At 51.8% G+C, this 20,686-nt stretch overlaps 1 protein-coding gene across 2 annotated transcripts in view; it reads left to right on the top strand.

The window, feature by feature from the left end:
- Positions 1–5,708: 5,708 nt before the first annotated feature.
- The window catches only part of tiam2a (TIAM Rac1 associated GEF 2a), a 43,023-nt gene continuing 28,045 nt past the window's right edge, over positions 5,709–20,686 (top strand). Inside the window, exons 1-8 of one of the 2 annotated variants that reach the window (XM_037485982.2) lie at positions 5,709–5,812; positions 8,975–9,062; positions 9,663–10,796; positions 13,424–13,889; positions 14,485–14,657; positions 15,316–15,540; positions 18,213–18,398; positions 18,511–18,654. In XM_037485982.2, coding sequence (XP_037341879.2) covers positions 9,669–10,796; positions 13,424–13,889; positions 14,485–14,657; positions 15,316–15,540; positions 18,213–18,398; positions 18,511–18,654 — 2,322 coding nt within the window. In that variant the 5' untranslated portion in view covers positions 5,709–5,812; positions 8,975–9,062; positions 9,663–9,668. Of the gene's footprint in view, positions 5,813–8,974; positions 9,063–9,662; positions 10,797–11,178; positions 11,287–13,423; positions 13,890–14,484; positions 14,658–15,315; positions 15,541–18,212; positions 18,399–18,510; positions 18,655–20,686 lie in introns of those variants that run through there. The other variant, XM_037485983.2, reaches the window with a different exon arrangement.

Here is a 20,686-nt window from a genome sequence, read left to right as displayed (position 1 = left end):
TTGTTTACAAAAATGTTTGAGGTGCATTGGCTTTAATCTCTATCACTTCATTCCCGGACATTGTATGAGGTATTTAAGAGCACACAGTGTGTGTGTGTGTGTGTGTGGGGGGGGGGGTTCTGGCTCCTCACCAGCTGTCTCCTCCATCACCGGGGGCCTTGGGGAGGCTGAGCAGACTCCTTCTCCCCTCCAGTATGCGAGAGAGTGACGGACCCTGTGTATATACAGCTGGGCTGGAATCTGCAATAAAACAAATGGTTCTGCTTAGTGACAACCGGGCCGGTAGTGTTCTCGCTCTCCTGTAAAAGCCAGTTTGCGCTAAGCTGGTCTTATTTCATGACTTGTTTATTGCTTTGGGAATTTTGCCACCTTTTTTTTTTTTTGTTTTGTGTGAACACCGGCCAGCTCAGCACGGCAGAGAATATTAGTTTTTCTCCCACTTCTGGGGGGAGCCGGTAGCTGCGAGCGGCTTTACATCAGAGATGTACATGAGCTTTCATTGCGTGTGTGAGCTCAGAACTGTGTTTACCAAAGACATGAGCCGCGTGAGGACGTGAAACCGCACGCACGCGGGCCGCAGGTCCAAACAGCGCTCAATGCAAAACAGCGACGGATGGTTTATTTGAGCGCAGCCCTGTGTTTACAGGGTTCTGATGTAGGTCGGTGACTCGGTGCTGAAGAGGAGGGTGCCAGCCCCATCTTTGCCTCGCACAAATGTGCGAAAGCCCTTTTCCGGTGAATCATCGCGTTCATTTTTCATATTCAAACCAGAATGAGGTTGCATCCCAGCGTTCCTCCAATGCACTTCGTGAGGCGGGTCGGAACCGGCCGCCGCAGAAAAGTTCATGGAAATGAATTTTAAAGAGTCAATGCGTCTGGTGGACGCTGCTAATCGATCTCAGCGGCTCGCTACATGAAAGGAAGTGGATCAGCATCGTTAGTTATCGCATGCTAATCTCTTTTTTTCCGCCGCATTGACTGATCTGCCACGTTTGGATGATGGATGATGACCCGGTCGTTGTGTATTTCTCACCTACTTCTATCAGTCCTTTTTATTGTTGTTTTTTTTCTGTTGTCACTTAGGCCCTTAATAGGCCATAAACGGAGACCCCATTGTCGTTTGGGGGGGGGGGGGGGGGGGTAGTTTACCATGAGCACCTCGCCTTGGCATACCCAGACAACATTTGGGTTACCATGTACATTAGCGTCAACCTGTCCTCCGGCCCGTCGGGCTTAAATCACATGTGGCCGATCCGTCAGCTCGCACAGGGCCAACGCATTTGTTTTCAGCAGTTTTCAGACTTGCAGGGGGGGTGGGGGGGGCGCGCTCCACACCGAGGGTGGGGGAGGCCACAAGGGCAAACTCCCTCTGGCGACAGAGCTCCTCAAGAATGCAGGGAGGGATTAATGCAAGTCTGAGGCAGTGATGGATGGGACGACACACACACACACACACACACACATATTCCAAAAGAGCATCTGGATGCAAAGTACTTGGTCTTCCCTTGTAGCAGTATCTGCTATCTTAACAGGTGTGTGTGTGTTCGCTGGGACAAAGCCAGGTGTCTGTTGTTTGCCCTACTACCCCATATAGAGCTGTATTTGCCAGCCGTTAGTCATTTTGAGCACACGGCTTAGCTTTCATTGTCCAAGTTCACGTCTGGGTCGCTTTTGAGTGATCCACGGCGTCCTTTTCAGATCGCAGGTGAAACCATTGTCGCTCCGTTGTTTTAATTTTTCTTCCTCCTTCTACTCTTTGAATCTGGTGACTGACCCCTCGTCGTTCCGCGTTCATGGCTTTGAGGTTTGGATGTGTGTGTGTGTGTGTGTGACTTCAGCTTCCTTCTATCACCCACCACCTCGTTGTCCCCCCCCCCCCCCGGCGGCGTGACCTCTAGCTGCCGGCTCCGTGTGAACGCCGTTGCACCGCGATGGTCAACCATCTCTGATGGATCACCTTGGGGAGCCTGGAGTGTGTCTCGCGTGGCTGGGGGGGTGGGCGGTACAGTGGCTATCGCTATGGTAACGAGTGAGTGAGTTGCTTGTTAATCAACCAGAGCTCACGCCACGGCAAACCGCGTGACCGATTATCCCGCAGCCCACACTCTACTTCGAGGGGGGGGGGCGGCAATGTTTTTGTCTCTTTATTGATGATGCCTGGGATTCAAAACGACCTCCCTGACTGTTGTAAATACGGAAAAAACGTTGTTCTGTTGTCTTTCTCGCCTCCCTGCCTGCTATCGGCGGCGACATAAATGGGTGTCTCTCCTTTCCCTTTGTGCGAGGAAGCTGTCGGGCATCGGCCCCGTCATCCAGGGCAGAGTTGGGTGTGTGTGCATGTTTTTTTTTATTTTTGCAGGGGTCTCTTATCTGACCCCGTGGCTGCTTGAAGTGTCTGGATCCACATGTTCGTCAGGCCGCGCCTGTCACTCGTTAATTTGCTTTTACTATCAGGCGTTCTTTTCTCTGTAAACCTCTGCTGCCTAAACACCGGGGGGCTCTGCGTTAGCTCTGCTTTAAAGGGACCATATGACAAACGACATGAGCCTGAATCAAACTTTGCCGGGACGTTCCGCTGCTGCACAGATGTGTGTGTGTGTGTGTGTGTGTGTGTGTGTGTGTGTGTGTGTGTGAGAGAGCCTAATGCTTGCACCAGAAAATCAATCCAGCTAAAATTACAGGGCTGGAAAGCCAGAGATGCTGTATCTCTGGATCATGTTCAAGTACATTCTGTGTGTGTGTGTGTGTGTCTGTTCCTCCTTTCTTCACAGATTTAACCCCCAAAATGACCTCCTTCTGTCCATTAAGCAGCTTAATTGGCAGAGAAGCTGATGCAAAGCCGATTCGCACCTGCAGTCCTCCAGCTGTTTGCCAAATCTCAAACACACACACACCGTATTTTTGTGGGAGAGATTCTCCCCTTCCTTACTTCCTTTTGCCTCTGAAAACATGCAGCTGTAAAAGTTTAGGGACACACACACACACACACACACACACTGGTAAGCACCATATGGGTACTTACACCCCCTTGAGGATGTCCTGAGTAAGTGTCTCCGTTCAAACAAATCATCAGGACGCCACATTTCCATAGATTTCTACCCTGTTGGCCGAGGACACTCCCTCTGTTATCCCCTCTCTCTCTCTCTCTCTCTCTCTCTCTCTCTCACACTCACACACACACACACACACACACACACACACACACACACACACACAGGCCCACATCTCATCTCGTCCCGGTTCATTTAAAGTTACAGCGCGTCGTACTCGTGCTCTCTGCGTCTCGTCTGACAGCAGCGCCAGAAAATAAACTGAGCCGACAGCCGCAGAGGCCGACAGGACAGAGATTTCGCCTGTGAGGAGGGGGAGGAGGAGGAGGAGGAGGAGGGATGGAGGAAAGTGGGAGGGATAACCTCCGATTGACGGAACGTGAGAAACGCATATTTTACTTGTTTCCTTTACTTTTTACACCTAGACGCAGGCGTGCCTTCCAAAAAAACTAAACCCACCTCACATGAAGGATGTTTTTATTCCAGTTACCTCGCAGTTGAATTGTTAAAGCGAGTTGAGGGCAGAGGGCAAACAAAAGACCCGACCTTTCACCTCGACTCAAAGCATTCCATCCTGAGGGAATTCCATCAGTCGGCAACTGTCATCGTTTCCCTGCTGCGTTTCCAGACGCTTGATATTCAAACCCACGCGTCTGGGGGGGGGGGAGGCGCTCCGCTATCCTCTGAGCAATTAAGATCAATTAATCTCCTCCCCAATGGGCGTTTTCGTTCACAAATTGCAGCGAGGGGGGGGGGGGCGGGTAATCAATGGCGTCGCACTGTAAACGGCCTCCGGGCCACGAGGCTCATACGAGGGAGGGGGACGAGAGAAATATTGGCATTAACACCCCCATTCGTCAGCCCCGTTAGCATCACAGAGCCAGTGTGAGTTATTCACCAGAGAGGAGCACTGCAAGTAATCTGTCCTGAGAATAAATCTGATACAGTTTATGGATTTTACATAAAGTATGTAAAGAGTCGTGGAAAGTTCGGGGTCCTCGTCAAGTCTGTCGGCCATTCTGGACGATTCTTTCATGTTCTTTTCCATGTTCAATATCTGCGGCAGCTTTTTGAGGAGAGGATTCCTCCGCCGTTCATCGGGCCATCGTCTTGGACCTCGGCATCGGTGAGGATTCTGAAAGCTTCATCCCAGAACAACAAAGCCCGAGCTCTGCCCATAAGCTCCCTGAGAGGCGCGTTACCGCACACACGGCAGCAGCGCTCTCCCCATTTGCTCTGCGGGGGAGGATAAAAAAAAGCCCGTTGGACACGCTTTTTCTTTTCATTTCCTGTGCTTTTCTTGGTCGTACGGCATAGACGAGCAGAAAACGAAAACGTCAGGACCTGCATCACTGTCACAGTGTAGCGAGCCGTGTTGATTTGGCTTCCGCAGGGCTCGTCGGCGCCTTCATTGGTCTTAATTAGCGGTCGGATCACTTCGCTTCGTGGGATTAGACTTGACACCGGGGCCTCCTCGCCTTCTCCTTTTTCTGTTCCTCTTTCTCCCCGTGCCGTCCCGGGCCAGTTGACCCACCCCCTTAGCGGGGGGGGGGGGGGGGCCCTCCATTTACGGGCGGACAAAGGCCATTTGAGAGCAACGCGGACCAGGCCCGTGACTATTGTGTGAGTGTCATCACGACTCTCCGCTTGACATTGAGGCCCCCGGAGCTGACGTCTCTGTGTCGGGCAGCAGGCCACAGCTGGCGCGCTCGTGATCAGTTCAGGCCCGCGATGCCCCCCCCCCCCCCCCCCCCCCCGAGAAGAACCCCATTGAGTGAGTCGCAGTTACTCGGGCTCTCGTGTATTTCCATTTGTTCGGAGTGATGTCCCTGAACGCCGATAACGCCGGCGGCTTCCTGAACGAGCGCCAGGGAGCAGCTCGGGAAGCGGCCTCTCACTCAATGGTTCTGATGGGGCTGTGCCGCGTTCTGTTGTGGGTCCAGTTTAACGGAGGCACGCGCACGCGTGTGTTATTTATTTTTGTAGAGCGACGTGCGGCCTCAAGTTTGTCTCCACTGGGATCCGGAAAACTCACTTCTTTGCTTGCTGTACTTTCAAAAACAAAAAAAAAAGTAAATGACTCGGACTCACTCGCGCATACACACACACACACACACACACACACGTGTGCATACGCTTAATTTCTGCCTTTCCAGTAGCTGGCTGCCGCCTCGGCCCTTGGGTCACTGTGGTATTTAGGGTCAGACAAGAGCTCCAGTCATTGCGACCTCCCCAGTGCCTCCCTGTTATGCAGAGCTGCAGCCGCTGCAACACGCCAGCTCGTCTGGGCCCCGAGCGCCTCACTCGCCAGTGGAAAAAACGCCTTGGCTGCGACGAGCCCCGCATCTTTCCTCCCCGGCCAACGGAAAAGCAGGCCAGAGGAAAAAAGAAACGACACGGCGCGGCAGCGGAACCCCCCCCCCCCCCTTCCCCTTTTCTGCTGGGGGAGGACGGCAAATGGTACGCGAGCTATAAAACATCCTGCGTTTTAAAAGCAGGGTTACCCCCGGCGGGGGGTGGGGGGCGCTGTGATTCGCTGCCGGGAGGGAGTTTCCACGTGTCCTCCAGTCTGTCTGTGTGTGTGTGTGTGTGTGTGTCTGTGTGTGAGTGACTGAGTCAGATGCGGTGCGCGTGTGGCTTTAAGACACAGCGAGCCTTCGCATGGATATCCACTTTGAGATCAGGGAACGCCACAGTCCTCCTTTGCCAGTTGTTCAAAGAGCTTTCAGATGAAAGCACCCGGGCCACAGAGGTAAAGGATGGTATGGACTCTCTCTCTCTCTTTTTGTTTTTCCTATTTACTGGATTTGGAAGAGGATGCGTTGTTTGGATCCACAGGTGTCTCTGAGTGGGTTTGAGTGTCCTCCTGCGTCTGTCCGACAGCAGTTTGTGTTTCATGGCTCGTCTCTGTTGTCCCGTATAAGCCAAGCTTTGTTTTAAGTGTGACTCGGTACTTTTCGAGAGCAGAAGTCAGTTTGAAGAAACGACCACGGTGACAGAACCCTCTGGACCCTCGCCCACGTGAGCGCCTTGCGTTTTTATTGTTGTCACTCCGAGGCGGCAGCGGCGTACGTGGATTAATCTTTCAGAGGCTGCCATGTCCTTCTTTTTTTTTGGGGGGTCGGGAGCCAAGCGCGGGCGGCGCTTCTGAAATGCATAATGATAAAGTCCGAAAGACGCTTAACAAGCACCATGATGGATGTTTGGTGGCTTGGGCCGAATCCACCTCACGGTAATGTGGTTCTTTCAGCGAGTGATTCATGGATTGACGGCTCTTCCGCGCATCGAGCGACCGCAGAATGCTTCCAATCTGGTTCCTACGACAAAAAGCTCAGCAGGAGACGGCCTCGTCTTTTTTAGCTTTTTCGTTTTTTTTTTTTTTGTCCCGAAATAACTTTGCATGAGTGTGAATTCCAGCTGTGTCTGGTGCGAGTGAGGCTTTAGGCTCAGTTGTCACCGCGCCAGAGGGACGTGATAAGAGACAAGTCCCACGGGCTGTGGTTCCACAGGAGGAAGCCGGCGTGATTGTGTTTAATGGAAATGACTGTTAACAAATGACCTCATACGTTCCGAGTTCACAGAATCGTAATTCAAAAAACACGAAACCTCGTCGCTACTCGACTCATGCATGAAATTGTTCTGCCTCTTTATTTGTTACTTGCATTGCTGCTTTGTGATCTCGACACATGGTCAACCCATATTCTGCAGCCGTGGAGAGAGAAGTCCTGCAGGATTTCTGCTTCTATGGTAGAAAAACTGCACATGGCCTCTCAGATGTATCACGACGCCAAGTTTCCTGGGGAATCGCCCTGCTGCGTCATTAGTTTGCTCCTCCTGCTTTTTTTTTGTTGCCAAGGTCAGATGAGGTCGGAGGCTACTGTTGCGTGGTGGTCTCCGTGTAGGGGAGGGAGAAAAAAAAAAAAGGGCACAATGCTTCCACGTACCCACTGTTTATACCGCGTTCCTAAGGTGGGGCAGGTTCCTCCCGGGGCTGCAGACCTAAGACACACACACGGTGCCAGACTAAACACGGAGCTCACGTGGGCGTCATTCGGCGTGGCAGCCGCAGAAGAATGCCAGGTCACGGGGTGGCAGCGGCTAACCTTAACCCCCCCCCCGCTCCGCCCGAGCAGATGGCTTGTAGGAAGCCTATTGACGAGAACAGAGGACTCAAAGGGGGAAAGGAGGGAGGGAGCCTTCAGACCGGGAGCACCGGTTTTAGGGGCTAAAAGGAAGACTTGTCTCGCTGTCCTCCCGAAAGCGCCGCACAATGCCACAGTTCAAGTGGCGGGCGGGGGGAGGACGTGTGCGTCCTCGGGTTTGTGTGTCGGCACGCCTTTCGTTCCCGGCTCTGTGTGAATGAAGTTTGCAAGAAGGCCTTTTAAAAAAAAGAAAGAAAAACAAGTCACCCTGACACGTTCGACATCCCGCTTTTATGCCGACTCGCCCGGTGCCGTCGGCAGCTGCTCTCTTCTAACGTTTAGTCATGCTCCATTCGACTCAAAGCCATTTTATTTACCCTTTCCAGGCTTCTAGATGCAGGGAATTCGGTAATACACATATGCCAGTTGTCCCGCAGGTTTGTAGGTGCTTATAGTTGGACCGGTCACGTGCCGTTGATCATGGGCTATGACAAAGATGGAAACCATTAGTGTTTTACTGGCAGAAAGCCGCCTCGGTTCAGGGTTGCTGTGCCTGGGCCGTTTTGTCTCTGTATCACTGCGGCTTTTCGCCCCCCTTTTTTTTTTTTTTTTTTTCAAAACTCATGACGAACAAAGCGAGCGTTTGTTTAATCCTCCGATCAGCTCAGAGCGGTGGTTCAGCTTCATTACCAGGCATGCCGGGCTACAGCTTTTTCATTCTCACTTCAGAGCGAAACATTTCCTTGTGTGTAACGTCAGTCTGGTTTTTTTTTGCTCCTCATATGCTTTACATTTAAAATTAAGACCCCCCCGCCCCCCCTCCCCCTGGAAGCTCCCTCTCGACTTGCATGCATTAACCACGCTCTTTTACTGTCGTCCGTTCAGTCAGCCAACGCTATGTATAATCTTGTCTCACAGTCGAGGTGCATCCAAGAAGGAGCAGATGAACTCCTAATGCTACAGATCACTTAATCCTGAAGGTCGGGGCTTTTTGGCGCTGTAACCTCACGCGTTGTGTGTGTGTGTGTGTGTGTGTTCTGCGAGGCTTAGCTCTATTTGAAGTCCTTCTTGGAGTGTGAGCCACACGCATGTAAGAGGGTTATGTTACACACGTTCGGGGGGGGGGGGGTTCTCTCACCGGCTCTCAGAAGATGCCCGTGTGCGTCTGCGAAAAAAAAAGGGGGCGCCCTCCCTCAGCCCGTTTCGGGTTTTGGACCCCACCTCCCAGCAGGCTGAGATCCCAAGGTTTAAAAATAAACCGACGGATAAACTGTAGCCGGCTTTCAAGAAGTTTTCCAACCCGATCGGAGATGACGTCATCTCCTCGCTGGAAGGTGGAAGGAAAAGTGGCACCGATGTTCAGTTGGGGCTGATTATGAGGAAAGATTTTGGGGTTGTACTGAATATTTCACACTGCGCTGTGCTCAGTTGATTTGATGCGACTTGGTGCTTGGTTTTCATTTACTACAAATATTGACATTTTGTCTTTTCCGCCCCAAACCTCAAAACAAATGTTTTCGTTTCCACACAAAGCAATTCTCAAATTACAGCGAGTAGGATCCCAGATGCTGATTCAGCATTGCACGGGCTTTTGTCTGTCCCGGTGAGAAGCCAAGCATGGCTGCCTACCAAGCGCTGCCGTCTCCCAAAATGCCGCGGATTAGGTGTACCCTTTAACTGGCACACCTGTTATCAGACAAGGAGCTTATTACATGGTGGTAAATTACAGCCCTGCACAGAGCGTGTAAGCACTTAAGTCAACTTCTGTCTCTTGTGTTTCAGATGAGCTGGATGGCAAAGGAATGATGTCGACGGTACCTTGCACATAGGAGCTCCGATCTGAGGAAAAAAAAGGACAGTTTTTTGACGGGTGAGTCTTCATTGGAGGCCAATATTAGTATAAACTTGATATACACTTTATAAAAATGTTTTCTCTGTGTGCTAATTCAATCATTTTGAGACCGTTGAAGGTATTAAGCTTTACCCATTACGTGATATCAGATTGCGACATCTCTCTCTCTCTCTCTCTCTCCGGAAACCGTGTCCGCAGCACTATCTGCAATAGCGTCAGGCCTGTTACGGAATGTCTGTGTGGCCGCGGCGCTCCGTCACTAATGTCTGGAAGGGATTTCACATTGTCCCTAACTCCGTCTCACATAACAACCGTGACCGTATTAAGCCTGTTCATCTAAATGGACTAAGAATGAATGGATCTAGTAAAATGTAAAGGGGGGGGGGTTGCTACACAAACTCCAAATGAAACTGTTTAATGTGTGTATGGTATGGTTTTATGTGACTGTAGTTATTCTTGTTTATGAGTAATAAGTTAATTGTATGTCTCTGACCTGCTGGCATGATGTCCTACCATTTCATGTATTTTATACAGCCTTATTTTGGGAGTAACAGAGTTTTCCAGTAGCATAATGCAGGCGACATTACGATTTAGTTTTCCCGCTTTCATTCTTTCCAGGCAGCAATGGGAAATTCAGAGAGCCAGTACAGCATCCAGGGCCCCAAAGGCAGCAGCTTCGTCTTCCCCGGGAGACCGAAGCCGCGCTCGCTGAAGCTCCAGTCGGCCAAAGACGACGCTCTGTCGCCCCACACCTGGTGGAGAAGTGCCCCGCTGGGCTCGGGCTACAAGGCCAGGTGTGTCGCGCGCGGCTGCCTGTCGCCTCCCAAGAGCCGGCCGCCTTACTCCCCGCGGCACTGCGACTACCTCTCCAAGGGCGTCCGGGGCAGCCCGGGTGAGCCTCGCTGGCGCCGGTCGCCCGGGTGCGGCCTGCGGAGGCGGCACGCGTCGGACCAGTACGAGGACAACCCGTACGGGGCCGGGGACGTCAGCGGCGGCGCCCTGGATGCGCGCGCGGATGAGCGCGAGGCTTTGGAGGAACAGAGCAGCCCACGGGTGGTGATCAAGAAGGACGGCAGCCTCAGGGTGGAGTTCACCAACGCCTCGGGCAATCCCGTCCTCCTGGACGAGGCCTCGGGGCCCGTGCAGCTCCTCAAGTTCTCCCCCAACCTGGAGTCGGCATCCACTCCCAGCCTGCCGGGCTCCAGCGGCCCGCCTCCCGCCTCCACCTCCTCCACGGCCAGGACCAGCAAGGGAAGCTCGTTGAGCTCCGACGGCTCCTGGTACGACTCCCCCTGGGGGCCCGGCGCGGAGCTGTGCGAGCAGGAACCGGGCTGCTCGGCAAGCGGGACGCCGGCCCACTCCCCCCTGCATCCGCCCGAGCAGTCCCCGCCCGCGTCCGTCGCCGACCTCTACAAGGACTCCACGATGGCCGCCACGTTCCCCGCCGCCAGGGACCTTTCCTCCCGCTCGCACCGGCCGCCTCCAGCCCAGAGGCCACACAGGGCCTCTTTTGCCTCCGTCCTGGACGTCCCGTTGGAGGAGGAGTCCGCTGAGCCCTGCCAGTACTCGTCGTACACGCTGCCGTGCCGCAGGGCCAAAGCCCACACCATGAGCGAGGATCTGGACCAGTATCCTGACCAGGAGGCGGCCGAACCCGACTGTGGCTTCCATAAAAAAGACTCCATCAAAACCCGCATGAGGCGCTTCAGTGACTGGACAGGAAGCCTCAGCCGCAAGAAGAGGAAGTCTCAGGTATGTTTGATGCACACGCCTTTGCCACTCTTATCTACACGGTATGTAAAACAACAGGTTGCGCAGATGGTTGACCCCGACGTCGCACATCAATAGATGTCAATCATTTCTTATCCTCTTCTTGTCGTTGCCTCACAACTAGCCCCTAAAGGCCACAGCTTGTTAGACAGGTGAGGCCACAAAGTAACAGCCGTGCACGGAGCGCTTCCTGTCTGGCAAGGTTTATTTGATGGCAAACCGCGGCGGTGGTCTCGCCACGGCCAAGAACCAACCCCCGTCCTCTGGTCCTTAGCACTGCAGCACCAGCTGTCCGGAGACTGGGGGGAAACAGTGGGGCGGCACAAAATAAAAAATCTGTAAGGCAGCCAGAGCTCGGGTTTTATTTTTTATTTTTTTATGACGACGGAACAAGGATGCGTCAGGCATGGATGATCCTCCGAGGACGAGAAGTCCGGGTTTTATGCGCAGTTTTCACGATGACTGTATCCGGGTGGGTACGATTTGAAGTATTATTGCACGCCGATTGTTTGTATTGATTAGTTGTGGTTTAAACGAGTCCTAGTCGCATGTTGATGTCATCGGCTCTTTGTGACGTAGATACAGCGTGGGACAAATTTTAAACTGAATGCTATTTTTTTCAGCCTCAGTGGTGATTAGGCATTTTATTTAAAAAGCTTTGTTAATGGAGTAGTGATATGCTGACTCTCTCTCTCTCTGTGTGTGTGTGTGTGTGTGTGTGTGTGTGTGTGTGTGTGTGTGTGTGTGTGTGTGTGTGTGTGTGTGTGTGTGTGTGTGTGTGTGTGTGTGTGTGTGTGTGTGTGTGTGTGTGTGTTTATAAAACATACACACAGAGGGGATGACCACAGCTCGTCTGCCTGTTGCCTGCACAGAATTTTGAGAAACCATGTGATTCTGTTCTACAAACACTGCATTCTTAATGGCTTTAATTTGACATAAAACGTTTTTTGGAGCCGAGCCTGAGCCCGCGCCTCCCTCTGCGTATTTTGGGGCTTGAAAGCGATTGTTTCTGCATTAATTCGTTTAGCTCTGGCTTGGAAAAAGTTTAAAGAACCCCGTTTGGGCACTGCCAAGAGAATAGCTGTAAGCCTTTTGAGAGGCTCTGTTCGAGTGAAACTAAATCCTAGCGGAAGATTGAACTCCACCCCGCTAATGTTAATGAATGACTTGTGGTTGTTCTGGCTGTTGTGTGGAGCAGACTTTCTGCCCCCCCCCCCCCCCCCCCTCATGGACCCTTGAGAGTAAATCTGCTAATAGGGATTGGTGTTCAGTCAGTTGGGTCTGACAACAAACTATAAAGGACAAAATGGAACAATCGCTGTATTCAGATGGCATTCCGTGGGAGCTTCTTCTTTTGCTTCGAGGAGGGGGAGGGGGGGGGGGTCATGCTCAGTGAAATATATGAGCTTATTTGCCTTTATGCCGTCAGTCCTACCTGACAAATTCCCAAGGGACTTACGGCATTTACATCGGCTACACCCGCCTCTAAATCTCCTACTTGCCATAACACCACGCTAATCTCAGGCAACGCGACAGACTAACGCACACAGATCTGCTTCAGTCTTTGTGATGCAGAAATGAAGCTGATTAACCTCCCAAAGAAACCTCTAAACGAGGTGTGATTACCGGAGGAAAATATAATCGGCAGTAGCTTTGCATCATGTTCCCGTTAAAGTGGCTCCGGTGCTTCCTTCGGTGCTTCTTAACGAATTTCCATCGGTTCTCGGAGGGGGGGGGGGGGGGGGGGCGCATTTATTGCAGAGCCGAACCTCCTGTGGCCTTTGCCTCCAAAAGCCGTTCGCAGTGCAAGACCAACCAAAATCAGGAGCGCCTCCAGCTGTGGTATAACCCCTCCACCTGAACTCCAGGGCTCTTTTGTGGGTTTAGAGGTCACGCTGCAACCCCCGAGGTGTCAAAGGCCAAGAACCTGCTTAGTGATTGAAAGCAGCTGGAGAACATGGGTGGAAACATCAAGGCTGTGTGGACAAAAAGAAAATTAAAGCTGGAAAAAAAAAAAGCCCCACCCTGTGCTCGCAACACATTTTCCTTCATCTGAACTATAAATACGGTTCTTTTTTATGGTGGCAGGTGGATGTACTGTTTAAACAAAGGCCGTCCTCAACTGAACACTGTAGGTTAAACTGTAGCTAAACAGGAACTTCTGGGAATTAATAAAGCATTAATCAGCTTGCTGTTATTTTTCATATAATCAAAACATTTTGTGAAGGGCTTTAAGTAACATCCGTTTTTTTTTTGTGCAGATATAGTTGGGTAACTTTACATTTTTTAGCATTAATGAGCGCCACGTGGACGATGCCGAGTGGGAGACGGCAGCAGGCGGAGGAGGAGCACGTCCCCGTTCCTCCACCGCGCCTTGGGGCTTATTGAAACTAGCGCGGTTTGATTGTCGTTCCAGTGTGAGCTGTGATTCGGAGGTGTGCTCCTCCGGGAGCGACGCGGGTTTCGTGCTTTTGCATAAATAAATGCAAACCGTAATGGTGACTAATTAATGAGACAATCCGGGTTCTGTCTAGTCTTACATGAACATCTCATCGTGTCCGCTCTTCAGCGTCTCATGCCCCCCTCCCCCGCCCTTGTCTTGTGTGCAGGAGTCCAGGTACAAGGACCTGGGGGACGCCTTCGATAGCGGGGTCGACGGCCTGACCGCAGACACCAGCTCCCCCTCTCAGGTCTCCAGCCTCCTCTGGTTGCCCGGAGCCTCCAGGGCCCAATCGTCAGGAGCCATCCACCAAACGACCAGCGACGCCCTGCGCCAGAACATCTACGAGAACTTCATGAGGGAGCTCGAGACCGACGCGGGAAAGCGCTGCGGAGGAGGAGGCAGCGGCGGCGGCGAGAGGAGAGACCCGTCCACGGGCACCGAGGAGGGGGAGAGCAGCAACGAGTCGGCCGAGGGCTCCCTGGAGCAGTTGGACCTGCTGTTTGAAAAGGAGCAAGGGGTGGTCAGGCGGGCCGGCTGGCTGTCCTTCAAACCGCTCGTCACCCTGCACAAGGACAGGAAGCTGGAGCTGGTGACCCGCCGCAAGTGGAAGCAGTACTGGGTGACCCTGAAAGGTGAGTGTGAGTCCGGGAGGAGGAGGATCACGCCCCTTGAAATTGAGTCAAAGAATGTGCCGTCTTTTGGTTTTTAAAGTGATTCGCAGGTAAGTAGATTATCATAGTTTTAGCACCTCAATTCAGTAGGCGGGTCCCTCTTGGTTCCTCTTCACGTCAGCTCTGTCCTTGACCGTTGACGTTGCACTCAACAGTGAGCGATTTTCACTCCATCCCACGGCTTCAAGGGAATTACGCTGTTGCTTCTCGCTAAATAGATTAAATGTAGGCCACGCGTGCTGCTTTTCCCGACACTGCTAAGTACTGCAGAGCACCTCTTGGAAGTAAAAAAAAAAAAAAAAAAAAGAAAAAAAAAGAGAGAAAATGGCAAGGACACTGTCATCGTTTGTGGTCTTTTGAGAGTGTGTAAAAGTTCTGTGTGTACCCCGGTCCAGCAGGACTTCATTTGTTGGATGTGTTTTTGTTTCAAGGACATTGCTTCTGTAAAAGATTATGAGACAGCTTTTAAAAAAAAAAAGGAACAAAAAGAAGACAATCTGCATCACTCACTCATGCACCTTTGTGTGTGTCTGTGTTTCTCTTCCATCGCTTCCAGGGTGCACGCTGCTGTTCTACGAGACCTACGGGAAGGGCCCTCTGGAGCAGGAGATGTCCCCTCGCTACGCTCTGCTCGCCGAGGACGGCGTCGTCCAGGCCGTCCCGGAGCACCCCAAGAAGGAGAATGTTTTCTGCCTCAGCAACTCGTACGGAGACGTCTACCTCTTTCAGGTGAGGCCCGCTGAGTTCTTCTCCTTCTTCTTCTTCTGGTCTTTTTTTCCCGTCTCCTGAATCCTCTCATCCAATCACGATGTCAGCGGAGAACCAACGGAAATATGTAGCATAGTTTTAGGTTTTACCGTTGAAGTAAATGGTTCAATTAAAAAGACTTTTTTAGCTTCCTATGAACGGACCCAAGTCTCGGCTCAGGCCCGTGGGCTGACCTACGTATCGCCACAAAAAAATTCACGGCCCCTCGGCGTGCAGCCCACGCCGTGATGAGCTCTCTGGACTGCAGTACGTTGTGATGTCTGCATCTGATTAAATAGTCCTGTGTGGAGCTGACATGGGGCCCACAGAGGCTCAATAGCACGGAGACAGCCTGGGGTTTCTACCTTTTTGTTTCCACTCACACGGCCTGTTGAGCATGAGTCACTCCCAATAAAGGGGGGGGGGGGGACTGATCTCTCAACTGATGCGCCTCTTGAAACGGTCTCTTAACAGGGGGGAAAAATGTGCGCTTTGATTTCAACATGCGTTCCGAACCTTCTCACTGCCCCGTTTTGCCACCCAACGATCTCACTGTGTTGTTATTATTTTCATTGTTAAATAACAGATCAGCATTTCCGAACGCTAACGGGGAATTTCTCCCTCTCCTCGGCTCCTCCAGGCCAGCAACCAGACCGACATGGAGAACTGGGTGACGGCCATCCATTCTGCCAGCGCCTCGCTGCTGGCCAAGCGCCAGGGGAAGGAGGACACGGTGCGCCTGCTCCGGAGCCAGGTCCGCAGTCTCCTGCAAAAGATCGACATGGACGGGAAGATGAGGAAGATGGCCGAGCTGCAGCTGACGGTGGTCAGCGACCCCAAGAACCGCAAGGCCATCGAGAACCAGGTGAGGCAGGCGGCCGGCGGCGGCGGCGAGGCCGATGGCGAGACTTCAGCGGGGCAATTAGTGGGAACGTATGTCAGCATCGCTGCGAGTCGTTGATACAACGTGCCTTGCTTCATTCGACTGTATTTGCTACCGCGGCGACTGGCTCGTGCTCATTTGTGTCTGCGGGCGGGCGACGTGGCCCGAACGCATCAGTCCCCAAACGCATCGCCGGAGGCCCGAGGGAGCAGCTCGCTCCCCGGGCGTCGGATCGAGATTCCAGATGTTTCCCGGTAATGGCCTCTCAACATGCATTATCCTCTTCCTCCTCCTCCTCCTCCTCCTCCTCATAGCCTGGGGGGAGAATCCAAAGCACCCAGCGCTGTGCTGTAGCCTACATACAGCAGATTACTGATGGGTATAAGAATCCCCTAATATATTGCTCAGCAAGACCCCCCCCACACAAATACTTAGGTGTTTGTTGTAGAATGTGGGAATTACAGCTGTTTTCTTTCTGTTTTTACATGTGACTGAGCTGCTCAGTGACTTGGAGGGTCTCTTACTTCTGGGGATTCGCGTTTCGTCAGCTGCTCGTGTCGCCGTGCACTCGCTGCTTATACAAAATGGCTACTCACTGGAAGGGCTGCTATTTGGTGTTCATCTCCGTGCGCAGTGGGTGGAAATACGAGCGCATCGCTACGTAGGCTCGCCCCGGCGTTCGCGCGGACGGAGATGTCGCTGCCGCGTCGTGCGAGACCGACCGTGTCATCTGTTTCCAATTAGCCAGCATGCCACCTCAGAGGCAACAGAGAGGAGGACGGGGCCCGAGTCAATGATAGGGTGAGAGGGGGGGGGGGGGGGGGTATGGGCCGGGGCTCGGATACAAGGCGCCCCTGAGGCTGAGGATGGATTTAAGGTTTCGACGGGGGTTGTCTAACCCCAACAAGGCACCACTTTGATGTACCCCACTCCCACCGATGTCTGCCGGAGGTCGGTGCCAGAAGACGTCTTTGGAAGACCGCATTTGCCCCCATTTCACACACTCGCGCTCGCGTATTCCACTGCGATCAGGTTGCATTGAAAGACTTATTGTGCATTAGGGCTTTTTACAGAAAGCCAGGGGGCAGATGTTGAAGAGTGGAAATAAGAAAAGATGAGACTCTGTGAAAAAAGGCCTAGTGCTGGGCTTAATGACATGCCCTGCTTTTCACTGATGTTGGTTGTCTCACTGCAGCCATTCAGGCCTGCTAAAAGGCATGATGCAATAGGCTGCATACAGGCAGTCAGTGATGTACCCGTGGCATGAATCATCAAATCAAAAAAAAATCTTCAGGGCTATTTTAAAACATCCCTAAATGAGGACTGGGATATTTGACTCTGATGGGGTGTGAATCAGGGCCTTGCTGGGATATTGCCTGGTAGTTATACATAGAGATGCAATTTATTCTCTTGCAGCAAATCTCCTGGATGTGTCTTTGCTTTTGAAGCAAGGGCTTAGCTCATTTACTCAGTAGTTCCTCTTCAAACGAATTTATTTACTGTTCCTGCAGAACACCCTTTTACATATAATGGCCGAGGAATAGCAGGATAAATAAGTTCTTATTTGCTTGCTTGGAGGATTTATGTACATGCTCTGTTTGTTAGGTTGCTTACGGAATGATGAGAACAAAGGCACATAACATATCCAGGCCTCCCTTCATTAGCTTTAATGCATGCTAATTGTATCTGGGACTTATTTTGTCCCAAAAAGAATACCCGTTTAATTGCAAAAAGTTGTTTTTCATTATACTTTATTATGTGGTTTTTACAGATAACAAAGTAAATATACTGTGCATAGGACAAATGCCTTACTCTAGTGTTTACATTTTACATTTTCGAGGCCATTTTGACCCAAAACCTGTGGATTCTTACTTGTCTTCATGGTTCAAGTCCGGAATGGAAAATAATGCCTAACGACCTTTGACTCTCGGCTTGTTAAGGGAGGCCACCTGCTCTGCTGAGTACGCGGGTGTTTTTACGGGCTTAGCACATAGCCCACTATGGTCCCATGTGGATTTATGGTCTTTTTTTTTTTGGGGAGATGTTTAAAAACTCTGAGGTTAATAAACCACCACCTTCCTGTTCCTATGTCTAAAGAATGAAAAACTAAAATGACCGAATAGCCAAATACCATCGGGTGCGTTATTGTAAAGAAACTCGCAATGCAGACGAGACGCATTAAAGTCAGTGGTTACAGAGAGTTGTTTAACTCAAGGTTTTCTCAATAAAACCAGTCTCCTGCCAGCAAAATAAGCACTTTCTCATAGTGTACATAGTGCAAACGGTGTGTATGCCGTGTTGGTGCGTATGTGCGAGATGGAGGTTTAACGGGTGTTCTGTGCAACATCACCACTTATGCAAAGTCTTGCAAGACTTGCAAAAAAAAAAAAAAAACGAGCATCAGGATTTACTGCACACACTCTGACTCCTCCAATATATCCTACTGCAGATATATGGTCGTATCAAGCCCCCACTCATTTGTGACCTCACCCTCCACCAACATCTGCAAACAATTGCCGCTTGATGCAAAGCCCTCGGCTGACCCCGGAGCCCCCACCTTGGCTCTTTTTTCTTTTACCCTCAGCTGTCCCACAAAAACAGAAACGTCCCATTTTAGAACCTTTTAAGTAAACCTCTTCCTATTTTTCTTCCAGATCCAGCAGTGGGAGCAGAATCTGGAGAAGTTCAACATGGATCTGTTTAGGATGCGCTGCTACCTGGCCAGTCTACAGGGGGGGGAGCTGCCTAACCCAAAGAGCCTGCTGGCGACCGCCAGCCGACCAACCAAAGCCACCCTGGGACGTCTGGGGATCTTCTCTGTCTCTTCCTTCCACGCCCTGGTGAGGAAACGCAGGAGAGGCCCCCTAAAGAGCCTGCAGATACATGATTAACAGCCAAAGGTCCGAGGTCCAAGCTTTGCGGTTCTGACGGTCGGTGTGTGTGTCTGCTCAGATTTGCTCCAGAGACGAGGCCACGCTCCGGAGGCGCTCGTTGTCCCTGACGCACCGGCGGCGCAAGAAAGGCCTCTTCTCGTCCCTCAAAGGCCTCGACAACCTCACGAAGAGGGGCCGGGACAAAAGGCCCTCCGCCTCACAGGTACCACTGAGCAGAGCAGCGGATCACCAAACATTAGCGTGCTAAGTGTCTCCACTGTCGAAAGCCTTGGCAGCAGCTTTCGGCTTGAGGTGATCTCCACAAAAACCGGGCTTAATGAAACCCGTCTCCTCGTCGCTTACTTTCATGTACATTGAAAGAAAGAAAGAAAGAACATTGTTACAGTCATGCATCCATCTCAGCCCTTTTGCCCCCTAAAAGACAGTTTATTAAATCGAAGCACACCTAAGCTCACCCTCGAGCGCACGTCCCCCATCAACATGAAGACATAGGGGCATTCCTTTCCCAGGTGCAGAGCAGGGGGTGGGGGAGGGGGGACGGAGGGGGGGGGGGGTCTTAATCCTCACAGGTTAATAATTAGAATCATGCAAGCGGAAGATTCGTTGATACTGAAACCCGCCCTGTCTGAACACCGAGGGTAGATCGCTGCTACATACTGCGCTCATGGCTGTCTATTTTTAGAATCGCCACATGGAAATACTCGTTTTTATAAAACTCAGTAGCGAGGAGGAGGAGGAGGAGGGGTTTTGCCCGCTCAACCCCTCATTTTTCCTCGCGCCTCGAAGAGTCAATATGGCGTCTTATTGTTTTTGGAGGTCGCGCAGCTGAGAGCCAACCGTGTGCTCCGGTGGCTGAGCTCCCCCCCCCCACACACACACACCTCCCCCCCACCCTCCCGACTGCTTACAAAATGTTCCCTGTTCCACTTGCTCTTATCTTGCTCAGCCGTCCGACCACCTGCTTTGTGATATTTATGCCTGCGCATTCGCGAGTAGACGTTATTTTCCCAGGTGCGAGGTCCAGCCCGGCCCGGCCCAGATGAGGCCCGGTTACATTTCGCGCTGCAGACGGGCGGAGGTGGCGCGCATTGAATTATTGAACGCCATGTGTGTGTGGTGGATGGCATTCTCCGCTCTTTCTCTCAGCCCAGCAAACGCCAGCAGATGGTCGTTGTGAAGACGCTAAATATTAAACAGCCTCCCTTTTATTCCCCCCCCCCCTCCCTCCCCCCCACTGGTCCACCCACCTTCTCTCACAAGCGCGTTTTTAGTGCTTTGGAGGCGAGTCGGGAACCGGAAAAAGAGAGTTACACAGTCCTGGTTTGTGGTGGCTGCACTTTTCAGATATCATTTGTAGTGTTGTTTTCAGCTCTTTCTCTGCTGTACTGAGAAGACACACTTTTGTTGCTTTACCCTCTCCTCCTGTTTGATATGCCAAAGGTAAAAGTTTCATCTCACTCTCCTCCCCGTTGGTCTGTGGGTTTTCCTCGGCCACCTCTCAAACCGCCTTTTTCTCAGAGCATGAACGCGCCAGCGTTCTCCCACAGTTTCCATACTGACTCATCTGCAGTGCCTAAGCCTAAATCTCATTTACCACTGCGCCGCCGCGCTTAACAACCTTGCCCCAAAGTCATGCCCCCCCCCCCCCCCCCCTCCCATCCCCCATCTCCTTCTCTCTCTCTATTTCTCATCCGTCCGCTATGTATACGGTGAGGAACAGCAGTTGCCTGTGGGAAGTAGGCCAGAAAGGTCCGAGGATTTGTGAAAGGGTTGGTGAGCGTTCTAAAATTAGTCTGTTTACAGCCTCTTTATAAATGCACTGGATGGGGAGGTTAGCCTCCTTCTTAACCGTCACAATAGAGGCAATGGACTTTAAATTAAGCTTCTTGGGGGGGGGGAGAATCAATCCTGATCCTGAGCAAAACCAGGCTGCTTCTCTCATCAGCTGTGGCACATGTCACGCCTCTCAGAAGAGTTTGAGAAAACGAATGGCTCTGTGTCACTGCTGCTCCATAGAGTCGTTAAAAAGCCCTCTGAGGGCGGGCAGAGTCGCCTCCAACACGCCTCACCATCACAGGCCAGGGAGAGGCTCTGAAGAGGAGAGGTTGAGGAAGACGGAGTGGATCGAGAGAGAGATTTCCACGCTGTGTGTGTGTGTGTGTGTGTGTGTTGGTGGGGGCTCGTCCTCTTCTCATCTGTAACTGACCTGTTTCTCCCTTTCATTTCTCTTCTAC

Source organism: Pungitius pungitius, chromosome 14 (genome assembly GCF_949316345.1).
Source record: "Pungitius pungitius chromosome 14, fPunPun2.1, whole genome shotgun sequence".
NCBI lineage: Eukaryota > Metazoa > Chordata > Actinopteri > Perciformes > Gasterosteidae > Pungitius > Pungitius pungitius.
This window is presented reverse-complemented; position numbering and strand designations above follow the sequence as displayed.